The 26463-nt window shown below is 36.1% G+C and overlaps 3 protein-coding genes and 1 long non-coding RNA gene across 4 annotated transcripts; 2 read left to right on the forward strand and 2 right to left on the reverse strand.

Moving 5' to 3' along the window:
• Positions 1 to 61: 61 nt before the first annotated feature.
• Positions 62 to 840, reverse strand: LOC103344074 (uncharacterized). The gene has a single exon (XM_008247702.3). The coding sequence runs from the start codon at positions 589 to 591 to the stop codon at positions 358 to 360; it is 234 nt and encodes a 77-aa protein (XP_008245924.1). The 5' UTR covers positions 592 to 840; the 3' UTR covers positions 62 to 357.
• Positions 841 to 10297: 9457 nt separating this feature from the next.
• Positions 10298 to 15624, forward strand: LOC103321444 (putative RNA-dependent RNA polymerase 1). Its single transcript, XM_089047102.1, is given in 8 exon segments — positions 10298 to 10531; positions 10697 to 11238; positions 11359 to 11554; positions 11744 to 12006; positions 12318 to 14152; positions 14239 to 14389; positions 14503 to 15192; positions 15194 to 15624. Coding segments are annotated over 7 exon segments (3777 nt in total). The 5' UTR covers positions 10298 to 10531; positions 10697 to 10719; the 3' UTR covers positions 15317 to 15624.
• Positions 14427 to 16602, reverse strand: LOC107880541 (uncharacterized). The gene is made up of 2 exons (XR_001677408.2): positions 16317 to 16602; positions 14427 to 15346 (listed from the first exon to the last, which is right to left on the reverse strand). It is a non-coding gene; the product is annotated as an uncharacterized LOC107880541 (long non-coding RNA).
• A 6852-nt stretch (positions 16603 to 23454) lies between these two features.
• LOC103321445 (nudix hydrolase 17, mitochondrial-like) lies at positions 23455 to 25447 on the forward strand. The gene is made up of 5 exons (XM_008223247.3): positions 23455 to 23972; positions 24344 to 24449; positions 24544 to 24627; positions 24767 to 24895; positions 25035 to 25447. The coding sequence occupies exons 1-5, from the start codon at positions 23902 to 23904 to the stop codon at positions 25164 to 25166; spliced, it is 522 nt and encodes a 173-aa protein (XP_008221469.2). The 5' UTR covers positions 23455 to 23901; the 3' UTR covers positions 25167 to 25447.
• Positions 25448 to 26463: the final 1016 nt, after the last annotated feature.

The following is a 26463-nucleotide window of genomic DNA, read 5'->3' on the forward strand; positions in this document are numbered from 1 at the left end:
GGTTGTTGTTGTTCATGTGCATGCGCATGACAAACACAGATAAAGAGGGAAAGTCTAGCGGTAGAACGAAAATATGATGTATGAGATCATAATTGCAAAACTCACAGGAATCTAATCATAGAAATTAACCAAGAAACGATAAGTTTCGCTATGCCTTTGAGATTCCCACCAACTACTACCTGTACAACTAAACTAGTAAAACCCCAAAACACCAAAACTCCCATGGTTGCTGTGGTAGAAACCAGAAAGCAAGAAAAACAGTAATATAAAAAAAACAAAAAGCAAAAAAGTTAACATCTAAAGCGTCGCCACCATAACCATGCAAGCTGAGGCAGGGCAACCCCTATCCCTCCCTCCCTATGCAGCCAGTCCCAGCGGAGAACGCGAACGCTGGCGAGTAATCTGGCGGAGAAGGACCCGTCTCAGTCGCAGCTCTGCAGGCTGCTCCAGAGACGGGTGCTTGATTTTCTCGAACTCTTGCTTGATCTTCATCACTTGGCTGTGAATTGGAACACCCATGTAGCTGCCCTCTTCATCCATGTTCCTGTTGTTGCTGTTGTTTTCGTCTGTGTTGATGTTGTTGTGCTCCATATCTCTGGCCAAATTAGCTTCACAAGAAGACTCGCACAACACAAGCTCTTTTCTGTTTTTTGGTTGCTTAGGGCGTCAAGAAATTGATCACAACTTAGGCCTTGTGTATCTGTTTTCTTGAAGAGTTACGAATGTATTGAATACTTTAAATACGGAGAGAAACAAAAAAGACACGATTTCTTCATGAGCAGTGAGAAAAGGAAGGTATTTGCAGAAAGGAAGGTGCTGCGGCCCAAGGGCACTATTAATAGTAATTGACTTTCTTCGTATGAATCAATTTTTAGACGGCTCTCCAAAACTTACCCCTTTTAAACTTGGATCAACATTACCATATTGACCATTGGGCACACTCGACCCTTTTTATTATTCTCTATTTTATTTTATTTGTTTTCTTCTTATTGGCGGAGTGGGTCAAATGACCCCCTAATTTTCTTTGGCAACTATTGGAGGGTAGGCATCGTCATGACTAATTTGATTAATGGTCTTCTAATGCAGACACTTACAATTTGGGTCATCTTTGGTCAAAGAACAATGGCAAGTCCCAGAGAGAGAGAGAGAGGGTATAGGTGGGTGGGTTGTTGGGCAAGCGGCCGGCCTTTCCACACTTGTTTCAAGGATTTCTTCATTTGACTGGATTTTCATTTAGGTATAAACATGTACCAAATCAAGGTAATTAATGCATATAACTTTATTTGCCTTGGACTTGTTTTCCTTTCCCGTCTCAAGAATTCTAGGTCGTTATAAGAGCTGTGAGATTTGCTGAAATCCAATGAAATTTTTGCCAGCAAAAGAAAGGATGAACGTGTATGAAAATTTTACCTTGGACTTGCCTTGATTGGATTGGATAGACACTAGAAACTTAGTGGCCAAGTTATACCTTTTTTTTTCTTTCTGGAGAATGGGGTGATCATAAAGTTTCTTTTTGAAGATTGTGAAATTAGGATGATTCTTGTGAACTAGAAGAAAATGACGAATATGCTTTAACCCTTGGTTCCTATTTTTTTTTTTTTTTTTTTAAAAAAGGAAAATGCTAGTAACATTCTCTTTAACATTCTTCTTTGGACCCCATCTTTTTTCTTAGGGAGTTTCACTAAAACACCCAAAATAGGGGTTGAAATTATAAAAAAAACCCAAGCACTATTTAAACATATAAACACACCCAAAACCCATCATTACACACACTCAAAACCTATTTATAAACACACCCAAAAAGTTGACTTTGGGGTTGATTTTGGGTGTGTTTCTATATTTAAATAGTGCTTGGATTTTTTTACAAATACATGTATAGGATTGGGTTTATTTATAAATTTGTATTTTGTTAATGACATGTGGCACTTCTCTCTCACTCAAAACAATATTTTTAATATTAAAAAAAAATTAAATTGTATTTCCATATATACCCTTGACAGAAACTAAAAAGTCAAAAATCCTTTGAGTTTTCACAGCCGAACAGATCCTTTGCTTCCGAAATCATGAAAGTTCAAACACTTTTTTTTTTTTTTATAAACAAAACCAAATAAAAATAGAAAATAGTGCTTTGGTGGTGAGATTTGAGAAATAAAATAAAAAATTGTTCAATTACAAACAACAGAGAAAGAGTAGGAGGTGGGAAGGTGGGGGGAATCTTTGGACGGTGGGGGGTTGTTGGTTAAGGATGAGGGAGATGTTGTTTGGTGGCAATGAGGGGGAGAGGAAGTGGGTTTCTTTCATATGCTTGTTTGGGTACTGGCTATGGGTCATTGCTGGGTATTAGTGTTTGTTTTGGGGAGAAGTGGGGAGGTAGAAGAAGGGTTGTGGGGCGCTGCGAAGGATAGAGAGAGGATTGAGAGTATGATTGAGAGAAAATATTTTTTAAAGTGAAGAAATTAGGGAAGTCAATATATTTAATTTAACTATTTTATTTAATAAGGGTAAATTTAGAAAATAAAAACTAGCTTATTTGATTATTAATTATATTATTTTAAGTGTAAATAAAGTGACATATGTCATGACAAGAAAGGAGAAGGTGCAAAAGAGAATGTTAGATAAAAGATTGCTAGCATTCATCTAAATAAATATGGAATTTTCAAAGATGACTTTGCTTGACTTTAAGGAAGGTCCATAAAACGAGGATATTACTATTTTGTTATCTTGGCCAATAAAGCTTTGACACACGTGTGGTATAGCATTATTGATCGGAGGTAGCAACGTTTTGCTATCCTTATTGCAACTAAGTTTTTAGGGTCCAAATTAAGTGCATGAAGATTAACTTATTAAGGAAACTTAATTGCTATTTTAGTCAAATTTATGTGAAATGTGTATCACAAAAACTATTGGAAAGTACGCACTGATGAGAGATTATTGCTTGTTTATTTTTTATGCGAAATTGCCTGATATTGTATGAATTTACCCATTAAGAGACTTGCATGAGCAATTAAGACAATTAAAATGCGTGAAATACATAATAAATATGATAAGCATGAAATCTTTTTTTGCAGTATGATAAGCATGAAATGAAAGTTGAGTATTGAAGCTTTGACGTCGAAAGTCGTAGACAAAGGACTGCGTCTCCTACTTTGCAATCGACAACGTCGATCGTGATCTACTCCATGTAGACGAAAAAGGAGTCCGGGGAGGACTAATGCGAGCGCACTGTCAAAATATTAACAAACTATGGGGTGAAAACTTTTATGAAAAGAATACGTGACGCGTTAGGTTATACGGTTGAGGAGTGTGCACATGTGCCTACGTGACTCTTTTTTTCGTCGATATGCCTACGTGACTTTTGTGTCCGTAGGCTCGTGGAAATGCCCGCATTCGTATTTGCAACGTGGCAAGCTTCAGCATATGCTTCATGCTGCCTATATCTACACTTCTTCTGCTCCTGGTGTTTGAAGAGTTTAAGCAACCTACTTGATACCTTTTTTCTTATTCTTTTTTTTAAAATTTTATTTATAACAACTCCTTTTCTTTGGTCGGCTTAAACTCATCAATTATTGTCTACCCATCATATGGTCTGACTTAATTTTTTATTTTGTTTAAAGTCAGGAGAAAATGAAGCATACAATTACAGTGTGTTTGGACGAGGAAATTTAAAAGTACAAAGGATTTCATAAATAACGAAATTTAAAATGACGGAAATTAATGTTTTAGAATTTATAAAGTTTCTTGTTTGAGTGATGGATTTAAAACACGAAATTTAACCTTTATTTGTAAGTTATTTTTTTTTAAACCTCAATCTCTTTTGGGATTTTAGAAATGACGACTTTTGGATAAAATTTAGAGTTGGGTTTTATGATCTCCAAATCCCTTGTTTTTATCCACGCGGAATTTCTAAATTTCTAAATTTTTTTTATCCAAACACGGAAATTGATTCATGTCAATTTAGAAATTCTGACTTTTGTCAAAATTCCAAGTTTATTTCTCTCATCCAAACACACTGTTAGGGAAACAGATGAATAAAAATGGACTTATAAAATTTACCCAAAAAATGGACCCATAAAATAAAACTTACCAAAAAATGGATTTAAAAATAACAAGGCTCAATTAGGTATGGTAGAAATTCCCGTCGAGGCGGGGATGCGACAAGAACCCGGCCTTAACAAAGGGAGATTTCGGGGCAAAATGAGAATCGGACAGGGGAATCCTCAAATTTAAAAAATCCCCAAGTATGGGACGAGGATGGTATTGACATCCCCCTTCCCCGAACCCGACCTGATATTTATATGTTTATTTCTAAATAATAAATAATAAATATAATATACTTATAATATAATATTTTGTTACCCTAGCATCTTCATTGCACTGTCAGACCCAAGTCATTCAAATGCACATCCAAATCCAAATATGTTTGTACCATAGCTAACCTTACCACTCACTTCATGATACGTGGAAAAAGTATGGGGTTAAGGAGACATTCTGACTCACCGACAGACCGGTCAAATGTATGAATCGGTATAGGCAACCGATTCATCACAAAGCATTGTCGTCACCCGCTGATCGGCTTGCATTCCCGGAAACTCCTAAGACGTAACGATTGACACTCCATGCCTATTACACAGAAGGACCTTGAAAAGTCCCCACTGATATTTTGTGAACTCGTGTCGACCTTGGAGGGCACTTCCACGAGTCCCACATCGAAACTAAGTACTAAGAGCATCCCAAATGCTCTCTATAAAAAGGACCTCTTACCCTAAACAAAAGGTAAGCTCTCTTAGCTTGATTTACACTATAAATACTTGCTAAAAACAGAGAATTCTCCCATGCTTACTTTGCCATCAGAGGGTCTTGGGCTGGTGCCACACCGGTGCTCTCGACCTCATCCATTATCTTTTTTAGCCCAGAACGAAGCGTCATACCTCAAGGTACCGAATGCTCCCATCAAGGGTACACTAGGCCAAATCATCACACCACCTGTAAGTTGCCTCTTTCTCTATCTATTTAGTTTTAGGGCAAACAAAATATGAGGTAAGTTCTGCAAAAAATTTCGTTGCTAAGTGAGCTGAAGTTTATGCTTTCGAGAAGAGTGTTATAAATTAACCTGCCAGCTTGGGTAATTTGCTTAAAGCTCAAAAGTTGATGTTAGTAATAGTGATTTATGATTGATGTTGGTAGTAGCTTAGAGTCCACCTTTGTGTATATAACTGGGAATTTTAGTTCAAAGAAAATTTGCATCAATGAATAAACCAACAATACTAGCGTTTAGTTTAGTTTATTTTTTTAATTAGACAACAACATTCTATTTAAGGATAAAGATTATGCCTATTAGACTGCAAGTTCCTATGTTTGATTTTAATTTGGCTTATGTTCAATTTCAAGTTGGCATATACATCATAACTTCAGCTTTCGCTCTCTCCCTCTGTGAGTCTTAAAGGAAAACTCCATAGAGGGGGGAGGAGGAAAACACGTCACTGCCCTTCTCCTCCCCCTCCTCTCTTCTCGTCTTTTCCTTTTAGGTTATTAAATAAGTCCACTGGGGCATTTTGAAAAAAAACCTCTTGTAGTGGTTTCTTTTGAGCCATGGTTAGATTGAAGTTCCCCATCACACCTTTTAGTATATGTTCTCAATCAAATCTTACTCTCAAAACCCGCTCCTTGACGTTGCTCATGTTCTCTAAATTTGATTCTACATTATCTTTGACGGAGGTTGCTACAAATCACCCAATTGTTCTTTGGCAAAGTTGTTGTTTTCATTTATTTGTTCGCTTTTATGCGCAGGTAGATCGTTGGAAATCATATTTTCTCCAAATCTATTACGGATGTGGTGGTAGATGTGGCCGCTATGACGCTTCATCAGGTGGTGGTGGTAGGGTTCATCTAGGCTCATGAGTTGTTTTAGGGTTGGTTATGTTGAGTTTGTGTGCTTTATCTGGGCTTATGGTTAATTGTGATGATGTGGGCTACTAGTTTTAGTGCGGCTTTTGTCCGCATTAGTTGTGTTTTAGGTTTTTTAGGTTTTAGACATAAAAAAAAATTCACTTTTGGAAAAAGCCAAAGTTTTTTCAAAAAAGACAAAAAAACCACTCAACTTTCAAATCAAAGACATGCAAATGTATTGGATTCCTTAAAAAATCTAAAAATAAATAAGGGCATTTTTGTCCATTTTTGCTTCTTTTAAAATTTTTCTCTTTCCTTTTGCTTTTTCCAAAATGTCCCTTGTGTTTTTACCATGTTAGTTTGTTGCCCTCTTGGAATTGATATTTTAGATGTTTTGTTGATATCTTTAATTGTACCATTGAAGTGTATCTAATAAAGTTTCTATTTCTTAAAAAATAATAATAATAACTTCAGCTTTATGCTCGATCTAAAGCAAATTGAAGTTTAGGACGCTGAAGCTGAATATTGGAATCTCATCCTACTTCCTGCTATATTGCTTTCATGCTCTGACTCTTTTTTGTTTCAGCAAAATATTTTGATAAAATTTGTCTTTCATGGACTGTAATTCTACCTTTAAAAAAAAAAAACTTTTTGTAATAGTGCTTCAATTTTTTATAAACTGATGGAAGTTACAATAGTGCTTAAATCATAGATTGAGGTCAAAATAATTTTGTACTCCGACATTGGGAAGCCACAGGCCTAATGTCTTTACCCAATGGATGCACTGTAAAAGTATTGGAGTCATTATATTATGAGGTTCATATATATGATTTTCAAGTGAGGACTTAGTTTTAGTGGTTCGATTACTTTGATTTTATTAAATACATCTTTTGGGAAATGTATGGTCCGCTTTTAAAGTTCACATATATAGGCCTCATTATAGAATTTCACAAAATTACTGTTAGTTAGAGAATACTAATTTGGGCCTGTTATTATATTGGGGCTAAGATACTTAGGCCATGTTTGGTACACCTCATTGAATTAGACTAGGTTCAATAACACTCAAAACCCTTATTTGGTAAGATATGAGACTAACTTAAATGAGACTGTATAGTCCAATAGAGAAAAAATGCCTCACTCGCTTGTCTAATATAGTGAGCCTGAAAAGTGGTTCGCTAAATAGCACGCTCGCTAAATAGCACGCTAGCTAAATAGAACACGTGAGTCTGACGCCTCTTTAAAAAAAATATAAGAATTTTATTTGTTTTCTTTTAATTATTGTTTTAGATCTTTGAATGAGTTTTTTTTGGAGCATTTATTTTTTTATAGATAAAAATCCTTAATTAAATTTAAATATTACAATAATTATTTTGATATTGCATTTGGAAAATCAAACTATGGTAATTTACAAATGTTTGATATTTTTTTGATATTGAAACATGTTTAATAATCCATGATGTGATGCTTTCTTTATCGCAAGCAATTTTTACCTTGTCAAATTATATTTTTCAATTTGAAGTCAAAAGTCAAACATACAAAAATTATACATATATATATATATAAATTTTTTAATTATTATTTTACTTTGTCCCTGAAAAACCTAGAATTATATAGAGTGAGCTTAGCTCCTTTAACAATGTTTCGACCAACTAAGCCAAAAAACAAATTTCATAATTTTATTCTTCATAAAAAACAAAAACAAAATTTTATTTGTTTTAAATCTTTTTTTTTTTTTTTTGCTAGATGTTGTTATAAATCTTTGAATTGGGTTTCTTTGTAGCATGTATTTATATTTTATGTCAAAAACCCCAATTAAATTTAAATATTATAAGAATTATTTTTTAGTCCGACCTAGCACCAAATGTAGGTCAGTACTTAATCCAACTTAGTCCAATCCAAGCTAATTCGAGACAATCCCAAGATTTAGTATAGTCCATGACAATTCGCCATGCCATACGACCCCTTAGAGTCTTATAAGTCATTTTATAGTGAGGGCCTTATATATGGCCTTTAGTTGAGATCCTATTTTTTAATTGTTGGATCAGGTTAATTAGTGGCGGATCCAGGATTTGAAAGTCAAGTAGGCGGAACTTACAGATTACATGGATATGGGTACGGGTGCGTTGATACAGAAAATTTCCAAAAATTAGGATACATGTATGGCACCGATACAATGATTAAAATAATATAAATAGCAAAATTGATATTGCATCCATCATCTTATAATCATCCATCAAATTTAAAAAAAAAAATGAACCAAATGCATTTTGATAAAAAAAAAAATAATAAATCAATTAGTACATGTAAAAACAATTAGCATATATTGCTAAAAAACTAGGCTCTAGTGGTACAATAAATTGGGCTCGGTGTACAATAAAATTGGGTGTTCAAACAATTTTACCTAGTTCAAAATAATTATAGAGAATTCAATATCACTCACATATAATCACGTGATTCCTTGACACTTTTATCCCTCTCTCCTCTCTCTACCCCCTTTTTTTGTTTTTTTCTCTTATCCTGGCTTGTTGATTCCTTCTCTCTCTTTTCCAAATTTTTTTCTTCTTCCCCTCCTTTTTCTTTTCCTTGGTCTTTTTGCTTCATATCTACCTATTTTTTTTATTTCTTGACAATTTTCAGGTAGGGAGATGTTAGCACTAGGCCCAAAAAACAATATTCATCAAACAATTTGTTTTCGAGAGCAAAAGTTTTAATCAAGCCGCAGCACTAGGCCCAAATAACAATCATGAGCCGAACATTGTGGCCGAACATAACATATAGAATGATTATATATAAAAAAATATAAAAAATACTAATGATGTCCAATCGTGAAACAGGTTTCACCGTATAAATCTATTTGCGAGGAAAGATGAAGTGATTTGAGTAGAATCTACTCTAGTCTGCAGATGTGAACACGAGATGAGCTTCAGCAAATTCAAGCTATTTTTGTAGAATAAGATATTAAGTTTATTAGTAATTATTCTAATTTTTAATAAAACAATGTCATTCTCCAGTGCAAGTATTAGCATAATATCCTTCCATTTTGAGGGGAGTTTTGTTATGATAATCTTGTATTTTAAGAGAACAAATTGTATGTGTGCTGTTCTGAATGTTGTATGCCAAAAGAATTTCACTCTCTTGCTTTCTTGAAGTACACAAACTAGCGTAGATTTAATTAGCAAGGGAAGTTTTTCAGGTTTTTGGGAATTCAATTGGCTTCTGATAGGCTGCAAATATAAACGCCTTAAATCACCAGCTTAAATCACCAGCTTAACAGTTTTCTTCCCAAATGCTGCATGAAAAAAACAGGCCTACTAACTAGGATGGTGAGTAGTGGATGGCTCCATATAACTCCTTTTGGAGCAAGTTCCATCTTTCCAAAAAGTACCCTAAAATACTCTAAATCTATTACTGCTTTTAGACAAAGCACCTATTCTAATTCATCCCCACTCAGTCTCAAGTATATGCTCTCTCTTCTCTGGTCCAAAACCTTGCTCAGCAAGGGGAAAAGTTCCCCAGCCCATTTCCCATGTGAGATTCTAGAACATTCTTTGCCAAAACTTCTCCCAAGGACTAACACATCATGATTGGTTCGAAGGTTCTTGGAAAATATTATACTTGAACTTTAGAACAAAAATTGCCAACGCAATTTTAAAACAGTGCCAACTAGGTTTGTGAGTGGTGGATCATGGATGGCTCCACCGTCTAACCCCTTTCCTAGCAAGTTCCATATTTCAAAAAGTATTCCATATAACTCTATTCTATTGATACCTTACTTTTTCTAACCTTGCTCATCAAGGGGTAACGACAAAGATTCCCCATCATGGAGATCATAGGTGCCCACTGCCAATTGGCAATGAGAGATTCTAGAAGATTCTTAGCCAAGACTTCTCCCAACCACTAAGACCTTATGTCTGGTCGAGTCAAAAACTTCCAGAAGGTTCTTGGCCAAATGTTTGATTTCATTTTAACTAGCAGCTTGATTCACCCTCCTTAACCTAACTTAAGAGTTACCACCATAACACAAATTTGATTTATGAACTTTTAAGTACATTTAATCTCAAAAGTATTTTTAATGCAAATAAATGTACAAACATATATGAACGACATTATTGACTATCTTATAAGGATAAGACTTATACAGAATGGGGTGTATCCCATATGTCTCTCCTCACGTAATGTCACGTTACAAGAGAGGCAATACGTCATACAGATGAAATAAAAGTCAAATGAGTAGTGAAAAAAAAATAAAAAATTGTTAATACTGTGTAGCACTACTTGTCCATCGCTATGTTGCCACGTGTCACAATACAATTTGATACCTTCCCCTTTTCGAAAAAAGTGACTCCTCGCCATGTAATCTTTGCATTAGGATGTTATGTCATTGCTGCGAAGCAGGTGATCGCGGCAGTCGTTATTCTACTCATTGGCGCCAACAGGACAACTGCCATGACAAGTTTTTTTTCTTCGCTGCTAAAACTGCCATGCCAAGTTTGAGATTTTATTTCCCTGCTACAACTGCCATGGCAAGTTATGTACAGTGTGCTTGTTTTCCCTATATATATAGTGGTATCATGAGCTTTGCTTCTTACACAACAGCCTTTGGTCGTATCTCAGTATCTCAGTGCTTACATTCAAAAATTTCAAGGTCAGACTTTTTTCTCATTTGCATTTGCTTGAAAATTGAAATGCCAGGCCCTTGCTTTCTGTTCTGCATTCTGTTTACTTAATTTTTTTGAGCTCAGTTATTTACTTCAGAGAATTGGTTTTTCTTTCTGCTTTATTTATATCAATTTGTACGTTGAATCTGCAGCAGTTGCCATCAACATTACGAAAATGGTTAAGACAATTCAATTGTATGGATTTTCCTCCAGCGAGTCTCCAGCAGCAGTGACAGAATTTCTGGAGGCATATACTGGAAAAGGAACTGTCCATGCTATAAAGTTTCTTCCTCCCAAAGATGGAAAATCAAGAACACTTGCCATAGTTCAGTTCACAGATGCAAAATTTGCTGGTATCATAATTCCATTAGCCGATGCTCGAATCCTGTGGTACAATAAATCTTATTTGAAAGCTAGAAAAGCGAAGTTTGACATGGTGCCCAACTCAGAAATCTTTGAGCACTGCACGGAACTTGTACAACTTCACTTGGGATGCCAGATTTCTGAGGAACAGTTTTCTGTGCTTTGGGCAAGATCGGATGTTTTGGTGAAATTTGGGGTGGGACTTAAGAACATCTACTTGTTCTTCTCTTATGATTCGGTTGATTACAAGCTTGAGATCACCTCTGAAAATGTTAGCCAGATTGAGCTATATCATCCACGCGGCCAACTTACAAAGTTTCTTCTCATCCAGGTTTGCCCAGCAGTTAAATTTAAATGAAAAACATGGATAACTGTTTTAAGTTCTACTAAAGGTTGAGCATATTTACCAATTGCTAACATTTTTATCTTCCTCACTTCTTTCTCTTACTAGTTAATTGGTGCTCCTCGGATTTTTAAGAAAGCTTCCAGAAGGCAGTGGGTTCGAGGAGTTGATTTCACTCCTACATGCTACATTGGGCAATCTTCTGCTGTATGTTTGGAGCTTCCACCAAGTTGTGAGCTTCCGAATCTATGCAGTAGTTTTGTTCATTATAAAGAAAACGAAGGACCGTTCGTTCTGGAGAGAGGTAACAATTTGTCCTGTAATTTAGATAATTGTCAGCTCTGTCATTTAATTCGGAATTGGTTTCAAACTCCCTTTTGAAATTCTTGTTTGCTTTCAGTAGTTATTAAGCCTTTGTCTTTTCAAGTAATTTATGTAAAGAGAAGTTGTAATGAGTTCCGAGTCATTAGTTTCTATTTGTACTTTGAAACAGCTACAAAATTGAAGCTTCAAAACTTTGAACATAGCATGGAACTTGTCAAGCTGCACTTGGGATGCCTGATTTCTGAGGGACAGTTTTCTGTGCTTTGGACAGCATTGGATGTTTCAGTGAAATTCGGGAAGGAATTTAAAAATATCTACTTATTGTTATCTCTTGATGCTGTTGAATACAAGCTAGAGATCTCCTCTGAAAGTATTCGCCAGATTGAGCTACATCATCCACGTGGCCAATTTCCAAAGTTTCTTCTAATCCAGGTATGCCAGTTAAACTACAGAATTTGTGAATCATGACTTTGCATTTTGCCATGAAATATACAAATAAGATGTTTTCCAATTGCAGTAGATACCTGAATAAGATGTTTTCCATTCACTAGTTCCTACATGATAATCTGATCTCATGTCAAATTTCTCAAACACTATAACTTCATTGCTTCGGCGCAGAGAATTTGAACGTTGTTGAGACAGACTATTGTGTTCCTTATAGCATAGCAGAATTACTATATTATGTCTGGAACTTAGGGCAAATGACTAACATTGTGCTCCGCCTTTCTTCTTTCTCTTGCTAGTTACTTGGTGCCCCTCGGATTTTCAAGAAAGCTTCTCAAAATGGCTGGGTTCGAGAAGTTGATTTCACTCCTTCACGCTGCATTGGGCAATCTTCTGCTGTATGTTTGGAGCTTCCACCTACTTGTGAGCTTCCAAATCTACGCAAGAGTTTTGCTCATTATAAAGAAAATGAAGGGCGGTTGGTTCTGGAGAGCGGCAACACTTTCTCCTGTACTTCAGATCTGGTTCCTATCGTGGGTCCACCCCTTGGCATTAACTTGCCATACAAAATCCTTTTTAAGATCAATTCCTTGGTTCAGCATGGATGTGTTCCTGGGCAAGCACTTGATGTCAATTTTTATAAGCTAGTGGATCCTAGCATAATAAGAACTGAATATATAGAGTGTGCCCTGGACAAGCTGTTTCGGTTAAAAGGGTGCTGCTATGAGCCTGTGAGTTGGCTTACTGAGCAGTACAAAGAGTACATGGCATGCAAGCGAATTCCTCAGTCGCCAGCTATTTCTTTAGATGATGGGATGGTGTATGTGCACAGAGTTCAAGTAACACCATCTAAAGTTTACTTCTGTGGTCCAGAGGCAAATATATCCAATCGTGTTTTACGAAATTATCCTGAAGATGTTGATAATTTCCTTCGTGTTTCTTTCGTGGATGAGGACATGGGTAAGATGCGTTCAGGAGATTTATGTCCACGGACAAATTCTACAACTTCTACAGAAGAGGAAAGGAGAACTGGAGTTTATGAAAGAATACTTTCTACTCTAAGAAATGGCATAGTCATTGGTGAAAAGAAGTTTGAGTTTCTTGCCCATTCGTCGAGTCAATTACGAGAGCATTCGGTGTGGATGTTTGCATCTAGAAGTGAGTTGACTGCACAAGACATCAGAAATTGGATGGGTGATTTCAGTGACATAAAAAATGCAGCAAAACATGCTGCCAGGTTGGGTCAGGCTTTCAGCTCTTCAAGGGAGACTTTTGATGTTGGTGAGGATGAAATTGAATTCATTCCTGATGTAGAAACAGAAAGAGGTGGAGTTAAATATTGTTTTTCTGATGGAATTGGGAAGATATCTGCGGAGTTTGCTGGAAGAGTGACAAGCAAGTGCGGCAAAAGTACTACTCCATCCGCCTTTCAAATTCGACTTGGTGGCTATAAAGGTGTTGTGGCAGTTGATCCTACATTGTCAAAGAAGTTGGCACTGCGAGATAGCATGTGCAAGTACCAATCCAACAACACAAAACTAGATGTTCTGGCATGGAGCAGGTACCAACCTTGTTTCCTTAATCGTCAACTGATCACCCTTTTGTCCACCCTCGGAGTCCCCGATCATGTTTTCATGAAAAAGCAAAACGAGGCTTTGAAACAATTGGAAGGTGTTTTGACTGACCCATCAAGAGCACTGGAAGCACTTGAAATGATATTCCAAGGAGAGGTCACCAACGTTTTAAAGGAAATGCTTGCGTGTGGTTACGAGCCAGATGCAGAACCATTTATGTCATTGATGCTACAAGCATTCTGTGCATCCAAGCTTGTGGAGTTGCGGACCAAGACGAGGATATTTGTTCCAAATGGAAGATCCTTGATGGGATGCCTAGATGAAACCGGGACATTGGAATATGGTGAGGTATTTGTGCAGTGTTCTCAACGTGCCGTCTTCGGTGGCAATAGCAATAGCAGCGCTACTTCAAGCGAAGACAATTTCATTGTTGAGGAAAACGTAGTGGTTGCTAAAAACCCCTGTTTACATCCAGGAGATGTTCTTGTTCTTAGGGCTGTGAACGTGCCGGCCTTGCACCACATGGTGGATTGTGTAGTCTTCCCTCAAAAAGGAAACCGGTAAGTAACTAAATTTGTTTCATATTGCACCTGCATATTAGTGTTTCTCTATTCACATACTGACTATGTTTCTTTCCTTGTATTAGGCCTCATCCGAATGAATGCTCTGGAAGTGACTTGGACGGAGATTGTTACTTTGTCAGTTGGGACCCTGATCTAACTCCTCCTTGGCAAGTTCAACCTATGAATTATACCCCAGCACCAACTATTGAATTGGATCATGTTGTGACAATGGAGGTATTTCTCAATTCATCAAGTGAAATGTATTCAATGATATTTGAAAGATATATACTTCGCTTGTTGAATCTTGTCTCTGCCTTATTCATTGCGTTCTGTTGTGTTTGTTACAGGAGGTTACAGAGTCATTTACCAACTACATAGTGAACGACAACTTGGGGATCATTTGTAATGCACATACTGTCTTTGCAGACACACAGCGACAGAAGGCTGCCAGTGCTCCATGTATCAAGCTCGCCGAGCTCAGCTCGCATGCTGTTGACTCTCCAAAAACTGGTGTGGTAGTGGAAGTGCCACGCTGTCTACGTATCCACAAATACCCAGATTTCATGGAGAAGGTTGACAAACTCACCTACGAGTCAAAACGTGTGATTGGGAGGCTTTTCCGACAGGTGAAACGTGTTGAGCTCGCATCAGATTCACCTTCAAACTCAGGCTCAATTAAATCCTTCACCATGGAAGTTGCTATGAAGTTTTATGACCCCGATATGGTGGTAGATGGATTTGAAGACTACGTCAAAGATGCCATCAATTACAAAAATGAGTATGACTACAAGCTGGGAAACCTGATGGATTACTACGGCTACAAAACTGAAGCCGAAATACTAAGTGGGAGCATCACTGCAGTATCAAAAAATTTCAACAGGGGAAAAGACTTGGAGTCGATTGATTATGCTATAAAGGCACTGAGAAAGGAAGCCAGGACCTGGTTTGATGAGAAGCTGGGAATGCAGTCGGATATGAAGCCTGATATCAATGATGTAGAATCAGCAAAAGCATCAGCTTGGTACCATGTTACATATTAATTATCCTGATTACTGGGGTCGCTGCAACAAGGGAATGGAAAGAGATCATTTCCTGAGCTTTCCATGGTGTGTGTTTGACAAGCTCATCCAGATCAAGAGGAGAAACTCTTCACTTAAGTAATCATTGAAGCGCCATGACACTTGACAAAGTCTGCATTGGGAGTATGTTGGAAAATCGAAAGATGTTCTTAGCTAGCTGTTTGTGTTTTCCCTTAGAACTAAGTACATAAATATGATTTGTAATGTTTTCTTTAAGCTATTGAAGTGTGTATGTAAGTAATTTAGTTTATTAGAATTGCTTTCTTACTGATTGTAATTGGATACCCTGTCTGTCATCACTAGTCCTTGTAATTAGCTTCATTGTTTCTATATTTCCATATTCACAATCCTGTAAACACTATATATATAAATATTTTTGTTTGTTTTTTGTTTTTTTTTTCTTCCTTCCCCATCCCTGTCAACCCTCCCCACTTCTCCCTCATCTTGACCAACCCCACCGCCCCACCATCACACACCCAAACCCCACATCCTATTTCACTCTTTCATTTACACTGATGCTCAAATATTCAGAATCATGAATCAGATACAACAAGGGCGTTTAAGAAATATTTTAAAATATTTTCCTACTACATTTCTGTGTACATGTTTATTTTCATCAACATTTACAACTCAGAAAACCTCTTAAAATTCAGAATTACAGACAAATTAAAAAGAAATTATAAATGTAGGTTTTCACATAACCAAAAGATAATGATCAATAGATGATAAAAAAGTATGATAGCATATAACCATCCAACGTGCATACAGTAATATATATTCATTCAATTATGTTTTATGCCTGTATTGTAATGGTACAAATCAGTCATCATGATCAGCAGTCAATAGCATAGATGACGATGGGTGAAGTGGGCTATGTTGGTAATCAGAAAAATCCCAGGAAATCTAGTAAATATACCCCCAAAATGCAACAAAATCTGAACAAAACAGACTGACGAACTGTTCAGTAAGAAATTGAATAGTTACGCTAAAATGAAATTGAACAATTGCCCTTGGAATGAAATTGAATAATTACCCTAAAATGAAATTGAATAATTACCCTAAGATGATGAACGAACACTAACCCTAAGATAAAGGTTCTGGGGCTTCATACTTTGAATCGCATCCTTAATGGCCTAGCCGTTCGTTCCTGAAGGTAACCAATCCGGACGGAGGACCAGGACCTGCCGGCGTCACTCACAGTCATTGATGATCTTCGATTCTACGATCTCACCCAAGGGAGAAAAATCCCCCGCCTGTGAAACATTGTCGGCGTCAGGCGATCCCGGTTAATAATAATCGGAACCCAATCTCGGTGCCGAGTATCGCCGCGAGGATATACTCATTTTTACTTTTCTTAAACTACGCATAGCCGAGCGGCTATATGGAGGCCCCCGCTAGCGCCAAGCGATTTGGCCCACGTGTCAATAAACGTATAGCCGCGCGGCTACACTATTTATCAAAACAGCAAAAAAATCAGATCCTCATAAAGCCGACCGGCTATACTCATTTTTAAAAACAAATACCGGGTCAAGCCGAGCAGCTATACTATTTAATTAAAAAAAGACAAAAAAGATAGGGCCCGCCTAGCGATTCGGAGCCACGTGTCCAAAACAGTACAGCCGCGCAGCTATACTATTTTTATTATTAAAAAACCCATACGTACAGCCACTCGGCTATACTAAAAAGACCCCAGTACAGCCGATCGGCTGTACTCATTTATTTGTTTTTAATTCCAAGTATAGCCGCACGGTCAGACTATTTGTAAATAAAAAGGCGCCTAGAGCCCAGCTAATGATTCGGCGCCACGGGTTCAAAAAGCGACCCCAAGTAAAGCCGCCCTGCTATACTCAATTTTGAAAAAATCCGAGTACCGCCGCACGGCCGGACTTTTTTTTTTTTCAAAAAGAGGATCCGCCTCGCGCCTAGCGCCCGTCTAGCAATTTAGTGTCATGTGTCAAAAAACGTATAGCCACGTGGCTATACGATTTTTATTATAAAAAAACGTAGTATAGCCGGGCGGCTATACGCTTTAAGTATTATATGTAAAAATGAGTATAGCCGTGCGGCTACACTACTAATTAAAAAAAATTAAAAAAAAAGGACCCGTCTAGTTGCATTAGTTTATATTTTATAGATATTAATTTGCTAGTTTCGACATCTCCAAAGCAGATGTTGAAAAAATCAATTTGAGAGTTCAATTTTGTTTTTCTTCTTTTTTTTGTGGGAATGTTCGCCTTTAGTCTACCTCGTTCTCTCAAGTAATACTAAATTATGTTATTGCACAAATTATTGTTGAGTTTGAGTGTTCTTGGTAATTTCTTCACATTTCAAACAACACTTTACATGAAGAATACTACCACCTCGCTTACTACTATACTCATGAATCTTTGTTTGAAATTGTTCTTATGGTTAGCAAGGAGATTGCAAAATCACCATCTTGCATTTTTGTTACAATAAGTAAGAAATAATCTTTGCCTCTCACATTCTTTCATAGTTAGTAAAACATGGAATGAGAAAAATATGAATAAAATACGTACGTGTTTTATTAGGAAATATTTTGACAAATTACAAATGATAAGTTCAGCCACTACATAATATTTTAATATGATTATTAATTGTTTTTAATATACATTATTTTTATTCAATAATATGCTAAAATTATGTGTATAATACGTGAATTTTGTGTGTATTATTGAAAATTTTGTAAAAAAATAAGTGTATTAAACATGAAAAATACTTATGTATGTGTACCATTCGAGTATTAAACGTGAAAATGCTAAATTATTTATATGGGTAATAACTCTGTAAACGTAATAACTTAAAAGGGGACAATAAAGACTCAGGTAATGGCCTAATAGTAATAGATAATATTCTAAACTACTCTTATAGATAAACAAAAATTTGGAAAAAACAATTTTTTTTTTTTTTTATAAAAAAAAAAATCACAGTATGTATGTAAAGAGTATAGCCTCACGACTGTACTATTTATTCATATAAAAATAAAAATAAAAATTTGACTCAGTAAAGCCACACTGACGCATTTAAAATTCAAGTATAGCCACGCTATCGATTTATAAAAAATAATTATAAAAGAGAGGACCCGCCTAGCGATTCAGTGCCACGTATCAAAAGAGGTATAGCAGCGTAACTATACTATTTATATATATATATATAACTAAAAATGAGGAAGGAAATGGAGAGCACTTGACAGTTCTAGTTGGTAAATTGGTAGTAAGTGGTACATGCATAGGTCGTTTGGTATGACCAACTGCCATGGACTGAATTAAATCCTAGAACTGTCTAATTTGCCTAAGTTGCATTAAGTATTGACCTGCGTTTGGTGCCACGTCGGACTAAGAAGCTAGATTGTAAAAATATTGAAGACCTATATTTGGTGATGTGTTGGACTAAAAAATAATTATTGTAATACTTAGATTTAAAACAATAATAAAAATAAAAGAACTAAATTTTTGAATTTTTTAAAGGCTAAAATTATCTTAAACAAAAAATAAAAAATCATCATATTCAAACCCAACCCAACCCAACTCAACCTCCTTATTTTTTTAATCTTTTTTTTCTCTCTCTATTTTCTTTTTCTTTAATAAGAACCTACCCATTCTTTTTATCTTCTCCCCTTTTGACTCTGTTTTATTCAATCAAGAAAGCCTTAGGCAAAGGCTTCAGCAAATACATTCTCCCACACACGTCCTCTTCGATCTTGTCCAGCCAATGATTTTGGTTTGTTTGGTTGTAGAAATTAGGTAACCTTGTTGACACACTGTCTAACCTCACTTGGGTGGGCCTCTAATGGGCTGCCACGTCTGCAGCCCAAGGATAGAAGTCAGTGGTTGTTCTCCTACAAAAGGGACTCTTTCCTTTTGCTGGAAGGGGGACCCTAAAATAGACAGGGAGCCAAGAGACGAGAGTGCTCTTAGCAACTCTCTCTTATTTCCTCCAGATCTCTCTCCTCTCCCATTTGTAAGGGCTCTAGCCTATCCCAATCTAATCTCTACACATATATACAAATACAACAATCAGAGGATGTAGCCCAATTTTATGGGTGAACCTTTCAATCTCTTCGTTCTACCTATATGATTGCGATATTACGGCTGTCCCAAAATTATAGGTTCAGCAAACCTCATGGTGGTGGTTTGACGGTTTGACTATTGTGGTGGAGAGGTTTGATTTAGGCCAAGGATCTTTCTTCAGTGAATATGGTTTACTGAAAACCTAAATCAAGAAAATCCAATTCCATTTTAAGAAGAAGAAGAAACGGGTTTAGTTCGGACTTGCATGTTCGATTTAGTGAGGGCGCTATATTGCAAACCACTTTTCAACCTCGCTAAATTAGAGGAGGGAGTGAGGAGTTTTGTTTACTGTTGGACTATATAATCTCTACTAAACATGGGTTTTAGGTGATATTTAAGCTAGTTCAGTCCAGTAAGGCCTACCAAACACAACCACATAGGCGGTGCTAATGCGGGATTAAATGGTAAAATAGTTGTTGTGACTTGGCAGGCCCAAATAAAGCCCATAAAACAGTCCATATAAGATACAGGCCATGGACTTCTCACCACTTTTATTATAAAATATAAAAAAATTGAACTTTGGCATTAGAATTTAGGCCCAAAAATTGCACTAATGTTCCGTGGTTTGCACTGTGTACTCTCTATCTTTTTTTATATAAGTGATATTCAAGGAGGGAGAAATCGAATTTAGGACATCAGGTGCAAAAGTAAATGTTTTTAACCACTTGAATTACAAATCTAGTTAAATATATTTTCAAACAGCCTAATAAATTTAAAATAAAAATGAAAACTTCTTCTCATGCATGCATGACTTCAATTGTAAAGTGTCATCTCAAATATACAGTGCTAGTTTCTGATATACAACGGCCGGAGACTATATTATAATGGGTCTTAATCTGGTACATAGTTTTTCCATTTGTGTACCAAGGTCCAAGCACATAGTTTGGGATTGGCCATAAACATCCCCATAAGAAAATAAGAAAGTTTGGGTTATAGAATTTACGATAGGATTGACAATGGTTTTATTTTGTGTGTTTTTACGCTAATGCAAGTCATTTTTATTTAATTATTTCTTTTAGTCATTTGAGGCAATTAGGTATGGACTTTTAAAGCCAAGTGATGCATTTTAACTTTTGTTTGTGAATTGATCTGTTTGTTGTATTGATTGAATCAGTCGAGAATTATACACTACATTCCATTGGATATCGTGCTTCATAACACAAGTTTAACCAGCAAACTAACTCACTAACTACATGTGGCATTGATGACATGGCACTTTCTCCGTTATCATTGACTAGTCATGCTAAACGGTTCAACCAATGGCAACCTTTCTATATTTCGAGTACCAATCATGTTATATTGAAGGGCACTACCCTTAACATAATTTTCTTTAATTTATGGAGATAAAAAAAAAATGAAAAAAAAAAACTTTTTAATATTAATGATTCGCTACTCGGTCAGTCAGATTCTCAGTCAGGCATGTGAGCTGTTGGGGAAGAAAAATTAAAATAAATGGATTCAAATAATTGCATGTGACTTGCGAGTCCCCAAAAAATCCACGATATTAGGCAGAATATTAATTTTGTTTTTATTTTTTCAAAGAGTACCTTAAATTTTGGGAAACTTCCCATGTGGCCCATGATGCTACAGGAGGGGGCAAATCAAAATTCAATTGTTTGCAGTTGGACTTTGGTAGATCCATTAAACACATTCAATTTTGACATGCTAGTTTTTTATATTCCGAGTAGGCCATTTGGTTAGTGTACTATCCAATACACATGCGATATGTGAAAATATTTTTCATCTTCAATATACATAGAATATAAAAATAAAATATTTCCCCATGTTTTATGTATATCGGATATAGAAAATGCTAGAGGCACTACCCATCGGATATACACCAATCAGCTGGTGTATTTGAAACATACAAAAATTTATCCCATATCACCTAACCATAAGTTGGGCATTATCCAAATCCCAACCGTCTTAATGTTGTCTTATTAGCGTTTGTAATTACACAAAGCAAACCGTCTTCTTCTGGGAATTTAAGCTCAAAGCAAACGAAGCAGACGACATATGTGTAAGACACAGAGAAAAATAGGGAGCCTCTCAACTGCTCAATTATTTATAACACTAAATATATTATGTTGGAAAACTGGGAAGTCTTTTTAAGTTATTCTAAATTTTGGGATGAAGCCTTAAAATTTGTACGTGTTTGAAGACTAAACAATACAAGGGGACAAAACAGAGACCCAATAATTCTTAGGGAGTGGGCGCGCGCCTGTTTTCCACTCCATGTGAGTCCGGACCAGTTCAACCCCTAAAACTTACTAGTCTCACTTTGATGTCGACGGGTTTTGGATTTTGATCCTATTATTTATACTTTTCAATTTTTTTTTAAATTTTAAATTTCAATTGCTTCATTAAATAGCCGGTAAGTCGACAAAGTAGTAGTTAGATGATTAAAGATATTTGAGAATGGTTTAGGGAGTTCAAAATAAATCAGCGCCTCAAATAATGAATGAGACCAACTAGCTTTTATTTTTTAAGTTTATTCTTTTATTTTCTTATGTGGCATAAAATAATAATAAAATATTTGAAAATTCAATTAAGAAAATAAGAAATAGGATTACAGTATTCAAAAACTAAAATTACCCCTCCCGACTCCTTCCAGCCACCAGCCACCAGCCACCAACACAAACACAAAGCTCATCCTCCTCCATCTCCCCACCACCCCCTACCCACCAATCAATCCACAAACCCAACACAAATGGAGCGAGCCCACACCGGCTATGGCTGCTCTTCTTCATCGCCTATTTCACACTCGCATTAACTCTCTCTCATCACCACCATCCCCCAAACTCTCCCCAACTCCTCTTTTACCCCCTCTGTTGTGAATCTGAAAGCTAAAACTCATGAGAAGCTGGAGAACCTTGGAGAAAATCAAAGTATTGCCGCTCACACTATGGTTCTTCTTATGAGAAAGTAAGAAGGGGCCTTTAATGGCAGTTCTGAAATTGTGGTTGGTGGAGGTTAGAAGAAGTCGGGACGGGTGGGGTTTTAGGGTTTTTTATTTTTAGTTTTTGAATACTGCAATACTATTTTTTATTTTTTAAATTGAATTTCAAATATTTTATGAATATTTTATGCCACATAAATAAAAATAAAATAATAAACTTGAAAAATACAAGCTAGTTGTTCTCATTTATTAAGGACATTATTTTATGTGTAAGAAAGTGACACATATCATTAGCAAAAGAAAGAAAGTTCAAAAGAGAATGTTAGAGAGAAAGTTGCTAATATTCATTTGCTTTTTTTATTTTTTATTTTATTTTAATGATTGTTGTTGTAATACTACGATATGTCCCTACCAAAGTATAAATAAACGCATCAAAACTGCGACATTTAGATTTCTTTAAAATAGTTGTTATATTATATTTACTTATCCGTGGAATTAGGATCAATCTTTTGTATGGGGTGAATATTTTTATATTTTGGTTAATTTTTCAACACCTTTATCTTAGTCTATAGTAGTCCTGAAATGTATGTTTCAATGACGTAAGTATTCCAGTATAACAACAAAATATGATACATACAGTCATCATGCACTTATCCTATCTCTAAGAAAGAAAAGTAAATAAAACATTGTTTCTTCGACATGTAAGTTCAATTAAGTAAGAAAGAAAAGTAAATAAAACATACTTATCCTCTCTCTAAAAAAGCATAAAGCAGCTCTCGGGTAAGTTTCCCTTGCGGCTCGTGCTGTCACACACCCAAAGGAAAAAAGAAAAAAAAAGAACACATATTTTGAAGTAATGAGCCATGGTAAGTAAGCATCGTCGTCATTAAGGTGGCATGGCATGTTATCTTATTATATAACCAAAAAAAAAAGAGTAAAAAAATAGAAAGCATGCCCATGATTCCTACACGTAAGCATGTTCTCTTGAAGTCCACTTCCAACCAACCCAGTGAATTCTCGCCGCGTGGACTGAACAAATAACAAAGGCTAAGAAAGGCTGTTGGGGAAACGACACAGAAACTCTCTAACAAATCCGTCTCGGAAGGCGACGTGAATGTCGTACGCACTCACGGCACTAGCTTGGCTTGGCTTGGCCTGCTCTCTTAGAATAAACCTGCATAACATCACACACCATACATACCCCCGCAACTCTTTTAGGACCTACTCAATATAGAATACTCGTCCTTCTATTATTATTAATTGTTTTTGTTTTTATTTTTATTTTTTTGGTGAAACATCAAACTTCCTTTCGTTATTTCCAAACGGTACCCATCAGTGCTCTATTTTCTATATATAGGCAGTTGGTGTTTTTGCCAACCCATCCTCTCTCTATTTCTGCCTCCAAACGTGAAGTTACACAGAGGCCTCTTTATGTATAAACCCAGTTAGTTCCAACCATTGCATTTCTTTGTAAACCTGCAATACTTATTCATCATAACTCATAAGTTTTTTTTGGTATTCGGATAATAACAGAACAAAAACAAACCCCTATATAATTCATTTTTTTAAAAGCAAACCTTTTTTCTTGATCCTCCCCTCTTTGTAGGTTGGTTCAGAATTGTGTTAATTAAGAAGCCCTTCTTTTTTCCACTTGTAATTGCAAACCATAATTTGGAAGACATGGCTTGTTTGGTTGCTCGGACGGGAAGGGAATTGCAGAGGTACAACATGGGCCGCCGACAAGTCGTGGGGTGAGGTTCTTTTTATTTTCTTTTTGAGCTTTTCTTGACAAGCTTTTGTTATGTTGAAAAATGTTGGTGGCTGTGACTCCTCCTCCAATTCATTCTCATCATCATGGGGGTGGGCTCATGAGTCCCTATCAAATGGAACCCATGTGTATTTTAGTCCATTTGGATTATAGCTTTTCTCTCCTTTTTTTTTTTTTTCCCCCAACAATGATTTACTTTTTACCTTGTCTGCCCATATAATTAAACAATTATTGATGTTCTTCTGATCTTCGGTTTGTGCAAGTCAGTATTGATCAGCGAGCTACAAATATATTTCTCTGTGATGGTAATAAAAAACATGGCTGTATAATTTATTTATTTGTTTAATGTTGCAGATGCATTCCTTATAGATACAAAAATGGCAGTGATGGTGCGATCAGCGATGAATTGGAAGTGCTTGTGATCACTTCACAGAAAGGCAATGCATTTATGTTCCCTAAGGTATAATTGCTACTTCCAACTCCAAGTCTTCATTTTCTTTCATTTTTATTTACTTTCTTCCAATTAAAAAATTCAACTGTATTTTGTTTGCTAGGGTGGTTGGGAACTTGATGAATCCGTAGAAGAAGCTGCTTCACGAGAATCACTAGAAGAAGCTGGTGTTGTGGGCAATGTTGAGGTTGGTACTGTTTTTCTTATTCTTTTCTTCGCTTTTGATCGCCACTAAATAATAGAGTTTGTTGCTTTCATGATAAGAATAATACATTTGCATTTCTGGCAAAGATTTTGACCTAATTTGATGTTGTATATGATGGCAGTGTGAATTGGGAAAATGGAGTTTCATGAGCAAAAGCCAGGAGACATATTATGAAGGGCACATGTTCCCTTTGTTTGTGAAGGAGCAACTGGATCTATGGCCCGAGAAGAACGTTCGGCAAAGAATCTGGGTATGCTGCTGCTCATGCTGTGAACTTTTGTTTTTTGTTTTGTTTTTCTAGTTTAAAGTTTTGGCTAATAGTATTTTCATATACCCTCTTGAAAACGAGTTGTAAAATCTTATATAATCTGAAATTATTTGTTATGCAGATGAGTGCTGCGAAAGCTAGAGATGCTTGTCAGCATTGGTGGATGAAAGAAGCCTTGGACATTTTGGTTGAACGGCTTACCTCAGCACAGAAACAAGAGGAAGAAGATGCAATGGCTTGCTCTTTAAGTTGATTAATTATTAAAAAGTTTCCCATGATTTTGTACATAGACACTGCTGATCAGAAGCAGTTTCCATATACAGCCAGAAGATTGGATTGTATATAGAGCAAACCTCAGGCAGGCAAAAGTGTAAGAAAGGGAAATTAGTTTTAGTTTTGTGTTGTCATTGGGTTTTTTTAGTTAGCTCTCCTCACCTTCTGATGAGAGAGCAGATTGAAATGTTATAGAAGTAACTGGCTTCTCATTCATGTAATCAAAAGTACTACAAATCTACGAATTGTTATTGTTGATTCTGTCTGAGCCTAATTACAATTTAAACTTCTGAAAATTGGTACCTAATGCTTCAAAAGAACCAGGACTACTTGTCTCCTTCATGCTTCCCATGGAAAAGGCCAATGCACGACGCAAATCCTCATCTTCTTCATCAGTTAAACCAAAAGTCAACAGATTCCGGATTTGGAATTAAAACGTGCCAATCATTGCACGACATGTGCTGATTACCGATTGGAGCAGTCAAATTCATTGATAACAGTATAAATTCTACGACCTTCAGTCATCAAAGGTAAGGTGAGACATTGCATATAACTTGTAGAATTTGTGTCCCACAATTATAATTAGGCTTAAATGCTAAAATAGTCCTTGTGTTTTAGCTCGTTGGCCTAATTTAATCCATGTAATTTCAATTTGGTCAATTTGGTATCGTTAGTCAATATGTCCCATTTCGTTAAAATTGCAGTTAAATAAACATGATAAGTGCTAAATAATGAAAACTATGAGAGAATATTTGTTTGTGGGAATTTTCTGTGTATTCTTCTCTTTGTAGGAGGTCATATTTATAATACAACGAAACCTGAATGGGCAAGTAAATAATAAATTCCTAAATCTATTTACAATAGGAAATTAGGAATTAAAGTAAATCAATTACAATTATAATAGGAATTCTTGGTGTGTAAGGAAAGTAAGTCAATATCCACAAGTCACGCCAACACTCCCCCTCGCATTGGTGCATAAATGTAGCCAATGCCCAACTAAACCAGTGAATTGTGGAATGCTTTACTGGAAATCGCCTTTGTCAAAATATCCTCCAATTGATCCTCAGATTTCACAAATGGAAACTGAAACACTTTAGCCTCAAGCTTCTGTTTGATGAAGTGTCGATCCACCTCAACATGTTTAGTACGATCATACTGAACCGGATTCTATGCAATGGCTATAGCAGTCTTGTTGTTACAAAAGAGATTCATTGTGGATGTAGGTTTATACCCAAGTTCAGTAAGCAACTTTCTTAACCAAAGAAGTTCACAAATCC

This window comes from Prunus mume, linkage group LG2 (assembly GCF_029339155.1).
Source record: "Prunus mume cultivar Tortuosa linkage group LG2, ASM2933915v1, whole genome shotgun sequence".
Lineage (NCBI taxonomy): Eukaryota > Viridiplantae > Streptophyta > Magnoliopsida > Rosales > Rosaceae > Prunus > Prunus mume.